This window comes from Pipra filicauda, unplaced genomic scaffold, assembly GCF_003945595.2.
Source record: "Pipra filicauda isolate LSUMZ 115617 unplaced genomic scaffold, ASM394559v2 scaffold270_size1042834_pilon, whole genome shotgun sequence".
In the NCBI taxonomy this organism is placed as follows: Eukaryota; Metazoa; Chordata; class Aves; order Passeriformes; family Pipridae; genus Pipra; species Pipra filicauda.
The window spans coordinates 529,098-542,867 of NW_024104388.1; the positions used below are offsets into that span (position 1 = coordinate 529,098).

General features: G+C 35.4%; 1 protein-coding gene across 3 annotated transcripts in view; it reads left to right on the forward strand.

Annotated features, from left to right (window-relative positions):
* Window positions 1-12,209, forward strand: part of DIAPH2 (diaphanous related formin 2) — a 199,569-nt gene extending 187,360 nt beyond the window's left edge. For all 3 annotated transcript variants that reach the window (XM_027740737.2, XM_027740739.2, XM_027740740.2), the window contains one exon: window positions 7,662-12,209. In XM_027740737.2, the coding sequence (XP_027596538.1) occupies window positions 7,662-7,726 (65 nt within the window). In that variant the 3' untranslated portion in view covers window positions 7,727-12,209. The remainder of the gene's footprint in view (window positions 1-7,661) is intronic.
* Window positions 12,210-13,770: the final 1,561 nt, after the last annotated feature.

Below are 13,770 nucleotides of genomic sequence, written 5' to 3' on the forward strand. Positions count from 1 at the left end.
CTTACAGTCAACTTACTTTCAAGGCAAATACAAATTGTGAGAGCGATAGTGTTAATAGGGGAGCTGGGAATAGGACATTTTGGAAGCCATTTTAAATTCCATTATTTATGAAGAATATCATGGATTAGCATCAGGCCAAGTCTGTTTAAAATGTGAATACATATTTTTTGCAATTTCACACACTTTTCCTTAGCACTGAAGTAGTAGGTACAATTAAAATAGGGAAACAACCTCTTTTATGTCAGCAAATCTGTCCTCTCTGACATGAAGTGTTCTTTAGTAGAGGCTCTAATTTTACTTTTGGACAACTGCTAAAAGTGTATATGTAGTCATGAAAGGAGAGACACAATCTCTGTGTTTTCAGTACTTAAGCAGACATAGGTTATTTACTCTCTGCAATCTGTTTCACCTCTCTGATTTTCACTGTACAGGAGATACAGTAAAGGTTACAAATTAGAATTTCAAGGGGGAAATATGTGAATAAATGTGGTTTTATTGCAGTGGATCTTTTTGTCTGTTTCTTTGTTACTGTTACTTGGTCCTGACCTTCTTCCAGGATTTGACACATCACATCACGTGTCTTGTTCCTTTTTTTATGCTATTTTATACAGTACTTTCATTTGTCTCATTTGGTTTAAAGCAAATCATACGTTCATGTCCTAAATGTTTCACTAGTCAGAATAATTAAGTTGATCAGGTCTGGGAGCATTGGAAGGAAAATAATAGGGTCATTGAAGCATTCAGGCTCTAATGGGAACCTGAGTTCATTCAGATATCAAATCTAATAATTGCTTTACACCTGTATACACGCTCCCAGTGAGCAAGTTCACATTAAAGGTTTAGTGGTTTCAAGACTCTGTTTCAAGAGAATATTAGTACTGTTTTTAAAATACTAGGTTGTTTTGACTATTTTCAACTTTGTTGTTGTTTTTATATATCAATTATAGTTTAGCTGATTGCTCATCTTTATGCACTGGGAAATACTTTCACATGACAATTACTTGTTAAAAGTATTAAATTAGTAATGTGTTGCAAATCAGATTTCATGGCAATCAGAAAACTATGAAGGCTATCATCTGAGTTTCACTGCTATGAAACAATTTATTAGGCAAGTTAAAATTTACTTTATACAATTTAACAGTATTCAGAGTCTGAAACTGTATTTATACGTGATTATGTGTGTAGTACACTAGAAGGATTGTAGCGATATTCATAGCCATGATTGCTCCTTGAAAAAGGCAATTTCATAAGAATGAGGTAAAAATCAGTATTACTTTGTGAGATTTTTATGGGAAATGAAGCAATAATTAGAACTTCTCCACTTAACTAAATTCTGTGACAAATCTCCATGAATGCCGGTGGTACAGCCCGTCACAAAAATTCAAGTAAATTTTATCACAGTCAAGAATAAAAATATACTGGCAGCTTTTCATAGCAGGTTTCAGTAAATTCCAGGCTCAAATGCTGGTCACAGTGCTGCTTGTTATTGGAAGGGATTTGAACTGATGCAATCGTTCCTCTTCATCTTCTTTTTATTTTCCCACCTTTATAAGTTTAGTTCTCAGCTGAGAATTCAAACCGAAAAAGAAATGGAAAATGGTTGTATATGTGCCTGCATTGTACTGACATGAGGGCCTATTTTTCTCTGTAATTTTAAAGGCCAATTACCCTTGGAGCAAAGGAGAAAAATAGATTGATTTGTCTTGTAACCCCTGAGGCAGGCATGTGTTGTCTCCAGCTAAGGCTTTTCTGCTGCAACTCTTGTGGAAGAGCTTTCACTGCATATCCCAAGTGGTACTATTAACAAAGAAAGCAAAGTCAAATTAAAATATTAAATAGATCACTTAAAGGTTTAAGGAATCTTATGTTATTGGGCCAATTTTTTTTTTTTTTAAATCTTTAAGGCCTGAAATAAGCAGTAGTAAAATTTATTTTAAACTGATTACTTGAAAATGGGGGTTATAAATCCATTTTTATCCTATAAATACCAAACTTCAGCTCTACAGAGGGTAAGCATTTATTTATTTTTTGGAATTATGATACAGAAGGCCAATACCCTCAATTTTGGTTGCAAAAGTGTTCCTTTTATTGTGTCCCCACACTGTATAGACTGTGGTCACAGCTGGGTTGCTCTGAGCTGGTAAATGTCATCACACATGCCATTTAGCATTATAACTTCTCACATTATTCCTTTTTAAAGCATTTTTATGTCTAGCACATAGAACGTAAATAAATGGGTTTTCTACTGACGTTCTGCATTTTCCTACGACTCAAAGGCTACAATTAACAGTGCCCAGCAAGCTGGGTCTGAGTGGCAGCAGAAAGATTAGACATGTCTTTGTTCCCCTTTAATCTGAGTAAAACTCCTTTGTGTCAGGGCTTAACTTCTTTAACTCTCCATATTTTAGACCTGGCTCTGTACTGCAGTGCTTCTGGATATTAACAAATTTATTTAGCAAGTTAAAGAGAATCCACACAGCCACATATCCTTTCAAAGAGGAACTGTTCACAAAGAATAATACGGAAACTTTCTTAAAATAAAGGTGCTGTGTGTTACCTAAATGACAAACAGCTTTGAAGCAAATATTTTTGGACAGAACACAACACTCCAGACTTCTGGAAATAACTCAGGAGATGCATTTTTCTGCCTTTTTCTGAGGAGGAACCATCCAGTCTTTAGAGAGATCCTTCTAGGTTTTACAGTTCTCCTTAAAGCTTTTTCTTCCTCCTTGTTTCTTCTAAAACCTTTTCTTACCCTTCAACACCTTACAGATCAATATATTGGTAAACATCCCACTAACCAGATCAGGGATGTTGTTGTTGTTGTTATTATTATTATTTTATATCAACACATGATGCCTTTATAATTAATGTTTTAGTTGCACTATCTTGATTTTGGGGCTTAAAAAAAACACATAAAAAACACATACCAAAAAACTGCTTATTTTTTGGCCTAAGGTTAAGTTTCTTTTTCTCCATCATAACATTTATAAGCTCAGGTTATCACTCATCTTTCACATGAAAGTCTTGGGTTGGACCTAAACCAAAATAAAACAGGATTTATAGAATTTGACCTCACAGCTACACGGTTTGCTTGAAAACTCAATATTTTCTTTGAAATTGATGCTAAAATAACCTTTTTAGCTGTCATTTAAGTTTGATTGTCATGAATTCAAGATTCTGTTTAGGGAAAAAAAAGCTGAGAACAGGGATGTGATATCGCTTGATCTGTTCTCATTTTTTGTTTCAAAAATATAAAATAAAAATGAATGTAAGGTAACCCAATGTGATTGTTATAAAGGGTCTAGTTCCGAATTTTCCAGGCATGTGTAGGGTGCCTGTTGAGGTTGAAATAAGAGTATTTTAAATGCTAAAAGATTAAAAGAAAGCATATTAACAGTACCGTTTCCCTGAACTGTTAGAAAACTATTTTATTTGCTTGTTTCATCTCTTTGCAATAAAGATCTTTTGAAAAGTGCTATTTCAGAGTCCTTTCTGAGGTGTTATTTTGGCTGTATTTCTCCCATAACTGATTTTTACCTTATTGCTGTATTTTTTTATATATAGGCCATACATTTTGAAAGATCAATTTGAAATCAAATCTCACAGAGATGGGTTGAATCTCAACAGAATTGAGGTTAGGAGAGCCATTTTCTCACAAGGCGTTGTTTCTCAAAAGGATTTTGCTCTGGACAGCAACGACAGTTTTGAAGCTCTTAATTTCCTTGCCTGGCTTATTTCTCAGTTGGTGTCTCTAATAATGGCAGAGGGACAGGCCAGGCAGTGCAGGGAACAGTGCTCAGCTGTGGCTGCTAAAGAGATGCTGAGCTGGAAGGACTTCCCTGCTGTTTTACACTGTATCAGTTCTGCTTCCGCCTTACGTTCTATAAATTCCATTTTCCAAATGGAACCTTTCGTTGTTAAGCTAAAGCTGATGAAGGTGCATGCAGCCCATAAAGGAAAATAATAAAGTTAATTCTTGTCATAGGTTGTTCCTTAAAGCAGTTGATGATAGGCTGTTACATCAAACGATATTGTAAGTTGGCTTCGTTTTTCCCTATGCTTAGATGGCTCCAGGAGGAAACCAGAGGCTGCCCAGGCTGAAGTGATTTGAGTTTAACCTAACTTGTCACAATTTTAATCAATGACACTCTGTAGAAAATATTTAGTTATTTCAATCAGAAAAAAATGTTACTTGTAAAGTGACAATCAAATTTTCACCTTTTTCTAAAGAATAAATGTCAGTGTCCTCATTATCACAGATGCAGTGTTTGCTCCTTGGAATTGTCATTTGCTGTGACAGTTTATCCTTTTAAAACATACTGAAATGACCAGGTTACTCATTTTTTGTGTAATCATTCCGTACCTATAGGAAATTATCTTGCTTTTCTGACTGTTTTTACCATGTTATGTTTGTGGTACTTTGTGAAGTGCTTGGTACTGCATGAGTATTTTTCCTTTGGTTGCTCATGAAAACAAGATGTGTTTCAGTAGGATTTCCTAGTGAACAAAATTTTACATGAATGAAGAAATAAATGTTTGATGTAAAGGCTTTTCATTGATTCCCAAAGGCACAGGCCATACAAATTCCCTTACAGAATGCATTTCTGCATCTTTTGCACAGTCAAAACCATTCCAAAAAGATGAAATTTTAAATATTTTATTCATTGCTAAAAGTTCTAACTTCTTCATATGATCATTTTCAAGGCAACTCAAACTGGTACCTTCTTTCTCTGAGTTTTTGTTATTGTCAGCTGTGGAAAGGTCAATTCTTTCACCTTGGGGAGGTTATTCAGGAGGGGAAAAAAGGAGATTTAGTCAACTAAGGTGCCAAACCTAAGATACCAGTTTATAATTTATTATAATTTAACTATAATGGCTGTCAAAGAGAGAACTTTTTTTGTTACAAGATAATGCAAATTCCAATCAAGTACCTTTGAGGTATGGTTTTATAGACTCTGTCTTTTTCCATTATCAGATATCTCAGTGTCATGACCAATCCATTTGACTGCACAACATCTATATTATTACTAGCATTGATTGCTCATAAAAAATAAGGTTTATAATTAGGAGAGCATAAAGTTACTACCTGGAAGAGTGGATAAGGAGAAAATGAAATGAAAAAGTCACTTAATCTTAGTATTGCAGTTCTGCAAAGTACCATTTATTTTCCTCCTAATATAACTGAGCTCTATGTTGATAACCAGCTACTGAGTTAATAAATCTATTGCAGCTATTGAGACTTCTCTTTTAATAACAGAAGTAAGGATGGAGCATTAAGGAAAGGAAAAATACATTTTTCAAAGTATAGTTTTTGCTAAAGTATTTCCCTCTCCCCTACTACTGTGGTTTTTATTGGTTGTGATTTCTTATGCTTACAGGAATGGATTTAAATTGGAAGAGAGCAGGTTTCGATTAGATATTAGGAAGAAATTCTTTGTTGTGAGGGTGATGAGGCACTGGCACAGGTTGCCCAGAAAAGCTGTGGATACCCCATCCCTTGAAGTATCGAAGGCCAGTTTTGACAGTGCTTGGAGCAACCTGATCTAGGGGAAGGTTTGCAGTTACAGGAGAATTTGAACTGTCACTTGCAGAAAATGTTTGTCTCTACCATGATGAAAAAAAAACCTGAAAAGAGAAAATCTTAAAAAAAAACCAATAAAACAAATCAACAGTTCTTAGAATCTCTTAATCTGTTTTTAACCTGTACAGTTGAAAGTGTTGAAATTATATCAAGAAATAGTCTAGTGGTGAAGGCACTTCTCCCCACTGAGAGCAAGTATCACTAGACTCTTTATGAATCACTGTCTTGGAGGAGCAGCAGCACATTTCAGTTGATAACTTTCCTTCTTGGGTTTTAGCATTTTTGTGCTTTAATTTCCAGTGCCTAGTGACACTGCAACCAGTGTAGAGATTTATTCCCGTGCAAAACAGATTGACTTAGGGTAATTTGAATAGTTTATGCATGGATAGATTCATTAGGAAAAGGAGGCAAGGCAGAACTATAAAAAGAACTAATAATCTTGCTAAAGGAGCCGTTAATTCCCTATAGCATTGGAGACACTTTCACTGAACAGGGAGAGGGAAGGCTGATTTTGCAGAGCCCTTTCAGTCTCCACAGGCAGCCTCTGTTTTTTGTCCAGAAACAGATCACAGAGATGACTTTCTTTTTCTTCTCCAGATCCTTATTAATGTACTTGGACCATCTCTGCCTTTGTTAGGTTGGAACAGAATCATGGAATGGTTGAGGTTGGAAAGGACCTCTGGAGGTCTTCTTGGCCACCCACTACTCAGGCAGGGTTAGAGCCAATTGTCCAGGACCGTGTCTAGACAAGGATTGAAAATCAAAGGATGGAGACTCCACAACCTTCTGGGACAATCTATTCCAGTGCCCAGTCACCTTCACAATAAGAAAGTGTTTCTTCTAGTTCAGAGTAACCTCCTGTATTTCAGTTTGTGCCCATTGCCTTTGGTCCTCCAGCTGGGCACCTCTGGGAAGGGCCTGGCTCCAGCCTCTTGACACCCTCCCATTCACTGCTGGGATCCCAGATTGCTGGGATTTTGTGCGTTGTGCTGAACCCTCAGCTTGACCCAAGCTCAGCCTCCTCCAACAGCACAAGTGGCACAGGCTGTTCTAGTCTGGGCAAGCAGAGAGAGTAAATCAGCTCCTTCGGAAAAAAGCTGAGAAAAACTGCTTGCCTGCAGTGTGTGTGTCAGACTTTTTGCTTCTGAAGTTTTTGTTTTGTTATACTCCAGTCCTGCATAGAAGTTCCAGCCATATATTGGGACATCCTAATGCTGTAGCAATCTAGACACTGTACTGATGCAGAGCAGCAACCTGAATGTGACATAAGAGAATAGAAAAGTCAATGTCAAAAGAAACAGTCCCTCCCTCCAAAAAAAAAAAAAAAAAAATTCACATGGAAGGACCACATTTAAAAAAAAAAAGATCCAAACCTCCAGAAAACTAAGTGGGGGTTAATCTTCTGCCCCTTGTTGTGTCTGTGCCTGTGTATATTCATTGCTTTAAAATTTTATTTTAAAGGCATTTAGGAGTGTGGCTGGTACTTGGTGATTGTTTTCCTGTGATAGGGACATATTTATTATTCATTGCAATAATTACTGTGTAATATTTTATACTAAAAGTTGTTCTCATTGCACAATCAGGAAATGCTTAGGAAGTGGCTGATTTAACTGTTCTATTTTTAACTCTGCACCAAATTACAGTGAATGGTGTTCAGGCTTTTGTACTTGTAGCATCTTGTGTGGCTTCTCACCACCACACTGGTCACTGCATTCTCATGAAACTTGAAATGTATTTTTCCAGAGCTTCTGTGCATAAATTGTTTATAAAATTTTACAGATTTTTACCCAGCAATTTTAGTTATTGTGTGCTGTTTCCAAGGGGACTGTGTTTCAGGATTCTCCTAATGCTTTTATCACCCAGCTTCTCTGATCAAGAAAGTAATTTATTGCTGATTGCAGAACTCTTGAACTCAGTCTGGCAGCTGCAGTATGAAACTTCTCTGATCCAGTCTCCTAGTTACTTATTTACATATCATTCGAAATGATTTTCAGGGCTGTTTGAAAACCTCTTGACATTGCATTATCCGTGTTGCAAATCTTATGGTGATTTGTTTTTTCCTCTCTTTGTGTTACAGATAACAAACGAGTAACTTTGGAAAGGTCTCGTTCTCGCCACAATGGAGCAATTGCAGCTGTATGATTCTTCTGATGCCAAAGAATTAATGAATTGTTTTATTTACAATTAAATGGATATACTTTGGAAAGAGTTTATTATATGAATTGGCAATGATCATAAAGGAATACTGGTATTGATTAAATGAGATGGTGTAAAAATATGTAATTTTAAAGCTGTTGCTAAATAATCCACATACTGTATCTTATTACCCCAACTACCAAGATCTGTAAACAGTGTTAAACAGTAGGATATATATCTTATTTTCTTATGTTCTTTCTTTTTTTTTTTTTTACACCCCTTTTTTTTTAAGCTGGCAACTCACACGAAAGGAGTTGGGGATTTCTAGGTTTTGTTTTATATGGGTAAGAAAATACAGTTCTGTTGAAAGAGTACAGCTGTGGATTCCATTTGCAGTTCTGATTTGAACATGAAAGGAAAAAATAATAAAATTGTATGTTAATCAATTCAGAGATGAGCTGGTCTACATTATCAGAATCTTTTTTGTAACCATAAAAAAAGCAACACATAGCCCCAATCAGGTTGCTGAAAACCTTATCTCAATGTAAAGCTTGGTGGATTCAGCTGTTTTAGCTGCAAGTAGGATATACCACATATCTACACTTTTGGTGATATGATGATGTATAGTTACTTATCACTGCTAAAAAAAAAAAAAAAGAAAAGAAAACAGAGCATAGGATTTTACCAAAATTAAATGATGTCAAGGGCAGGATATGTTTTTAACTGTATCTAAGGAAGAATTTTTCTAATTATGCACTTATATATTCTTTATAAAGATATTTGGGGGAAAATATGATTGTCCTATTTTAATTATGCTAAAAATACCTTTGTGTAGGTTTTTAGAGACAAGCTACATTATGAAGTTATTCAAAACTGCCTCTGAGTTTTTCCTCTGTTTCTCAGGTAAAATATGTAGCGGGATCTCTACTGGTGGATTTCAGTGCTGAGAGTTTAGCAGCTAAGAACAAATTTCCTACCTGGAGCACTCTCTAGCAGTGATCAATGATTGCAGCAGTTTGATTTTTTGGGAGGCTCCTCCCATTCTACTTTGTATACAGGCCCCTTGCACTGCAGTACCTCAGGTGAGCAGTCAGTTCAGTAGCTGACACTGTATGTTCTGCCACTCACTGGGAAACCACAGTTCCCTTTGCTCCCCAGACTCCAGCTGAATGTACAGACTGTTTGGTGTTCAGGTCAGCCTTCACCATCCTTTTTACTGAAGGTTCATTGCTTATCTGATGAGAAGGAGGACTTGAAGTGGGAGTTCCAGTGGAACTACTTCACATGTTTCTCAGCTATGATATTTTTTAAAAATCAGGATGTCGTAAATGGCACTTGTTCTCAAATTATTAATGCTTTTCACTGATTGATGAAATTATTATGAATACTTTTATTGCCTGGTGTTATGGGGAACTTTTTTCTGATGTTATATAGAGTGTTTGGAAGGTGAGGTGTCACATGATTTTCTGTGCACAAACTGGTAGCTCTAGAGGAACATTCGCTCCTGGGGCAGTACCTTTGCACTACTGCTTGAGCCAAGCGTCTTTGTACAGTAGGTTCTTTTTGCTTCTCTCGTGAGATACCCTTTAAGACTATCTGACTAGTTTGGGATAAATTCTCACAGTTTCAAACTACATATCCAATTATTGTAAGAAAAGATACAGCTCCTTTTCAATCTGGTATTGATTTTTTTTTTTATTTTTTTTTCAAAACTTTTCTTCAAAGAATACAAGGGGTTTGCCCGTAGCTCTGAACATAGGAATACAACTGAAGCCTAGTGAAATGTGTACTGTCAACTAATTTCCTCCCTGAACTGTTCAGGGTTTTTAGTGACAAACTAAAGAGTTTTATGGTACTTCAGGAAAAAATAAAAAAGCATGCGACGGGATTCTGTCTCCCTGTCTATCAGTAAGAGATACAAAGAATTATATCCTGTTTTGTGCAAGGTCAACATCAGCCTTGTATTGAAGCATAACTTTTTTCTAAATGGAACTATTAAATTCACAGTTAAAAAAAAATGTGCTTAATGTACAAAGCCAGTTTAAAGGATTAGGGTCATAATGTCTATATAAATCAATAGTGTATTAGAATTCAAATTTTGAAAGTAACATTTTACTGGGATTTACAAGTAGTGGTGTAATCTTTATACATGAAAACTCAAAAGCTCTGAACAGAATCTTTATACGGTAGCAGTAATTATTAGAGCACAAGTTTTTCATATCCATGGTTTGTTTTTTTTTTTTAAAGCTCTGTGAAAGCTGGCTACAGATTTTCAAGAACCAAATCTTATGAAAAAAAAGGCAAATCCAAAATAACATCATCTGATACTTCTATTTTACTACTATTTTTTTCATATTTGAAACATTTATATAATTTAATGGACATATCTGTTAGGGCAAAAGTGTCTTTCCAAGGAAAACTAGTTTAGAAGATAATTTATGTAAATATAGGGTGCTCGTATTTATGAAGTCTAAAATATTTTCTGAAATTGATGCTGGTCACTTTGTCTTTTGATAGTTTTTCAGTCTATATTAAATTGCAGATATTTTTAATGTTTTTATTATTGATCTAATTTTCAGAGGTGTCACATGTTTATCTAGAAGTGTAGAAGAGTAGCACCTTTTTCAGAAATGCACTTGCCTTATTTTCTAATTTTAAAAAAATGAAATATATCAGTTAAATTATATTTGTATTCAAAGTAATCCCAGAAAGAAAATCGCTGGAGGGTTCATACATAAATTTCTTGCTAATTATGTTTCACTATATGTCCTCTGAGACATTACGTTAACAATATACCAGCACATCTGTTTGCATTCACATTTTACCAGTTACAAGTACTGAAGAGAGTTTTTTTTTTAATGATGTTACACTGTTTACATTTCTTAGTTTATTTAAGAGGAAGATAATTTTACCTTTGCAATGAATTGAACTAAATTTGCAAATGTCATGGGAATGAAATGTTTAAATCATATACAAATATACATCTCTGTTGCTTAACTACTGGCTGTACAGATCAGAAATGTAAAGACACTATAGACTTTTTTTGCTCAAGTTTCATGCAGTTTACTGAGAAAAAAAGTGCAACACGGTTTGTCATGTATGTTTGTTTGTGATTCAACAAATATCCTTTCCCAGCACACAAGTGATGTTTGGTTTGAGTGTTAATCATATTATGAGCTGATGCTAAAGCCAAAACAAAATTGGTGCCTCAGAGGGCACTGACAGCTCCAGGAAGTATTCCCAGAAATACTGTTACATCGTTTGTTCTGGTTTTAGCTGACCGTGGTCAGTATGAAAAACATCATCTAAAATTATCCGTTCTTCTTGAAAATTCAGATACAAATGCAAACATTCCCATAGTTCCCTTGTGTAATATGCAAATAGTCATGAATATCTGTATATTTTTGCATTTTTGTGTGTGGTATATGTACTACCTCAGACAAATGCTGTAAAAAACGTAATATTTTCATGGTTTCTATCCAAGCCACAATTCATTAGTAACCTACTTTAAATTCATCCCACAATATACAAACGGTTTGCAAAACCCTGAGAATCTGGCTGAGTTTTAGGTTTGGCTGGAAATCCTCCTATAGCTTTCGTTTAAGAAACTTTGCAACGTTCAGCTTTTGCATCCCTCAGGCAAATCCTGCTTTGATGGGTGAATTTAGTACTTCCTATACTGAGAATGATCTAGCTAGTAAATGTTTAAAGCTGGTAATAGTTATGTGGGAGCAAACTTACCTATGTATGTAAATTGCTTCTTTTCCATTAAACAAAGGCTTGGCTGAGTTATACTTTACTGTTTGCCTTCAAATTGCTGCGAGGTCAGGCATAACAAGTGCTAAGTGATACAGCAATGTAAAGCCCACCTCTGATGTGCCATACTGTATTTGCAAGTTACTCATTTTTAATTAAGTATTGTAGGAAAACCTCTACAGCTCTTCTTCTGCGGTGTCTCCACACATGCCCACGCATGCACACAAAGTGTAAATAATAAAAAAAGCAAAAATCAAAGCAGATAAAGCCAAATCCCTCAGCTTCAGGTGTCTCCATTTCAGATCACACATTGCTGCTTTTTGTGCTCAAGGAAGGGAGTTGTGTAAGCCTGTGAATTCTGCAGTCCTGCAAGCTGTCACTCGGCACCCACTGTCATTAGGAGAATGGTAAAGGAGAAAGATTTGTTCTTGTAGTGCTTCTTTTAGCACTGTTTGAGGTGATACATATGCCACAGAATGTGAACAATAACCTATTACAGCTCAGGCAGTCTGCTATCATGCACCATTTGATTTCCCTTTTGGAAGTCACAGGACTCCTGATGCCAAAAACAAAAAAGGATTAAAAAAAAAGGTGACAAAACTCATGCATTTCTATTTTTTAAACAGCTCTGTGTTTGTATGTAATGTTTAAAATAGGAATTTGATGAAATCACAGCCTGGCCATTGTTAATCCATGTATTCTGAAAACTGTAATAAAGATATACATAACATGATTTTTCTAGGTGCACCAATGTTTTACTTGTTTATCATTATTATTACCTATTGAGTACCATCACCTGAAGCCTGGTTTTATTATATAAAATTGTCACACTGAAATTACATTCCATTTTAGCTTATTGACATTTTATGGATTTCTGGTGGGTTTTTTTCTCTGAGGTGTCAGGTATATTTGACTTGAATTTGGGGACAAAGGTGCCTTTTCCAATGAAAGAGGACTTTCAAAAACAAATAATAAAAAAACCCAAGTGTGTAATTAAAATCCCCCACATTAAATCATGGTGATACCATTTTATTTTTACAAAAATAACAATAAAAGGGAATCACTAAACAAATTCCATGGGTCCATATTTATTTTAAATGACTGGATTCCAGTATAGACCTTTTAAGACAGACACATAGTAAGTCAGACAGCTTAATGTGGATGTTTTCCAAATTATTTGATTCAGTCAGTCACAAAATGGTGAATTAACAGAATAGAAACTTGACAGACCTTTACAGTCAAAATTATGTATTGCACCTGAAATACATAACAGTATATGTAGAAAGCATTGAATTTTACTTAAATTTCTATTTAAATATAATTCTAATTAATATGATCAGCCATATTGATACAACTTTTCTCAAGTAACTTTTTGTATGTGGAAAAGATGTGCCAAGGGATGGTCAAAGGCACCATTTTATTTTTAATTAACTGAATTACACTTAGAATGCACTATTTGATATATGGTGAAGCAGTAGGGGTTTATTTTCTTGTGGGATTAACATGAAAAAAAGTGAAAAGTTTTAAGTGCCAGCTATAAATGTAAATGCTTTGATTGTCCTGATTAAGAAAAATGTAGTAATGGTGTCTTACATATACCATATTCTTGTTCCTTATTTTTAGGTAAATATTCTTGGCTTTCTAGTGTGGGAGCCAGGGATTCCCATCATCCTCTGAAAGATTTTTGCCTTTGGGTGATTTGCAGGCAGAATTAGTCCTGAAAAAAGTAGCAGGTACTTAATACCCGTCTCAATGGAAATTGTTTCTGTTGCTTCCACACATGCTTGAGAAATCCTGCATGTGAACTTCAGATTGATGGCAGGTTGTGGTGCTCTGCCATTTACATTTGGATATTCTCTGTAAATTTGAGCTGCACTCCTCCCCTCTTTTAGTTCCTCCAGTCATCATCTCAAAATCAGCCTTTCTGCATTTTTGTAGAGAAGTCAGTATTACTGGCTGTAGTAAAGTTATTAAAACATTCAATTCTCTGAATTATTTGATGAATATTTAATGACCTTAATTAATCCTGTTCATTAGACATGAAGCTAAGATTAAGGAATAAAATCCAAATAAAAGATTGGGGTCTTTTTGCCTGTAGTCTGTGAGCAAACACTATTTTAGTCCAGTTAAATTCACAAGGTGCTGAAAGGTGTTTATTTGTGTTACTGTAATAATGAGGCCAACCTCAGAAACCCACCTGAGAGGCAAAGGATATTATCTCAGGCCCCATGCTAACAAAATCACACAGCTCTTGGATTTTACCTGGCTCTTGCTGAGCAGGTTCTGTCAGCCTG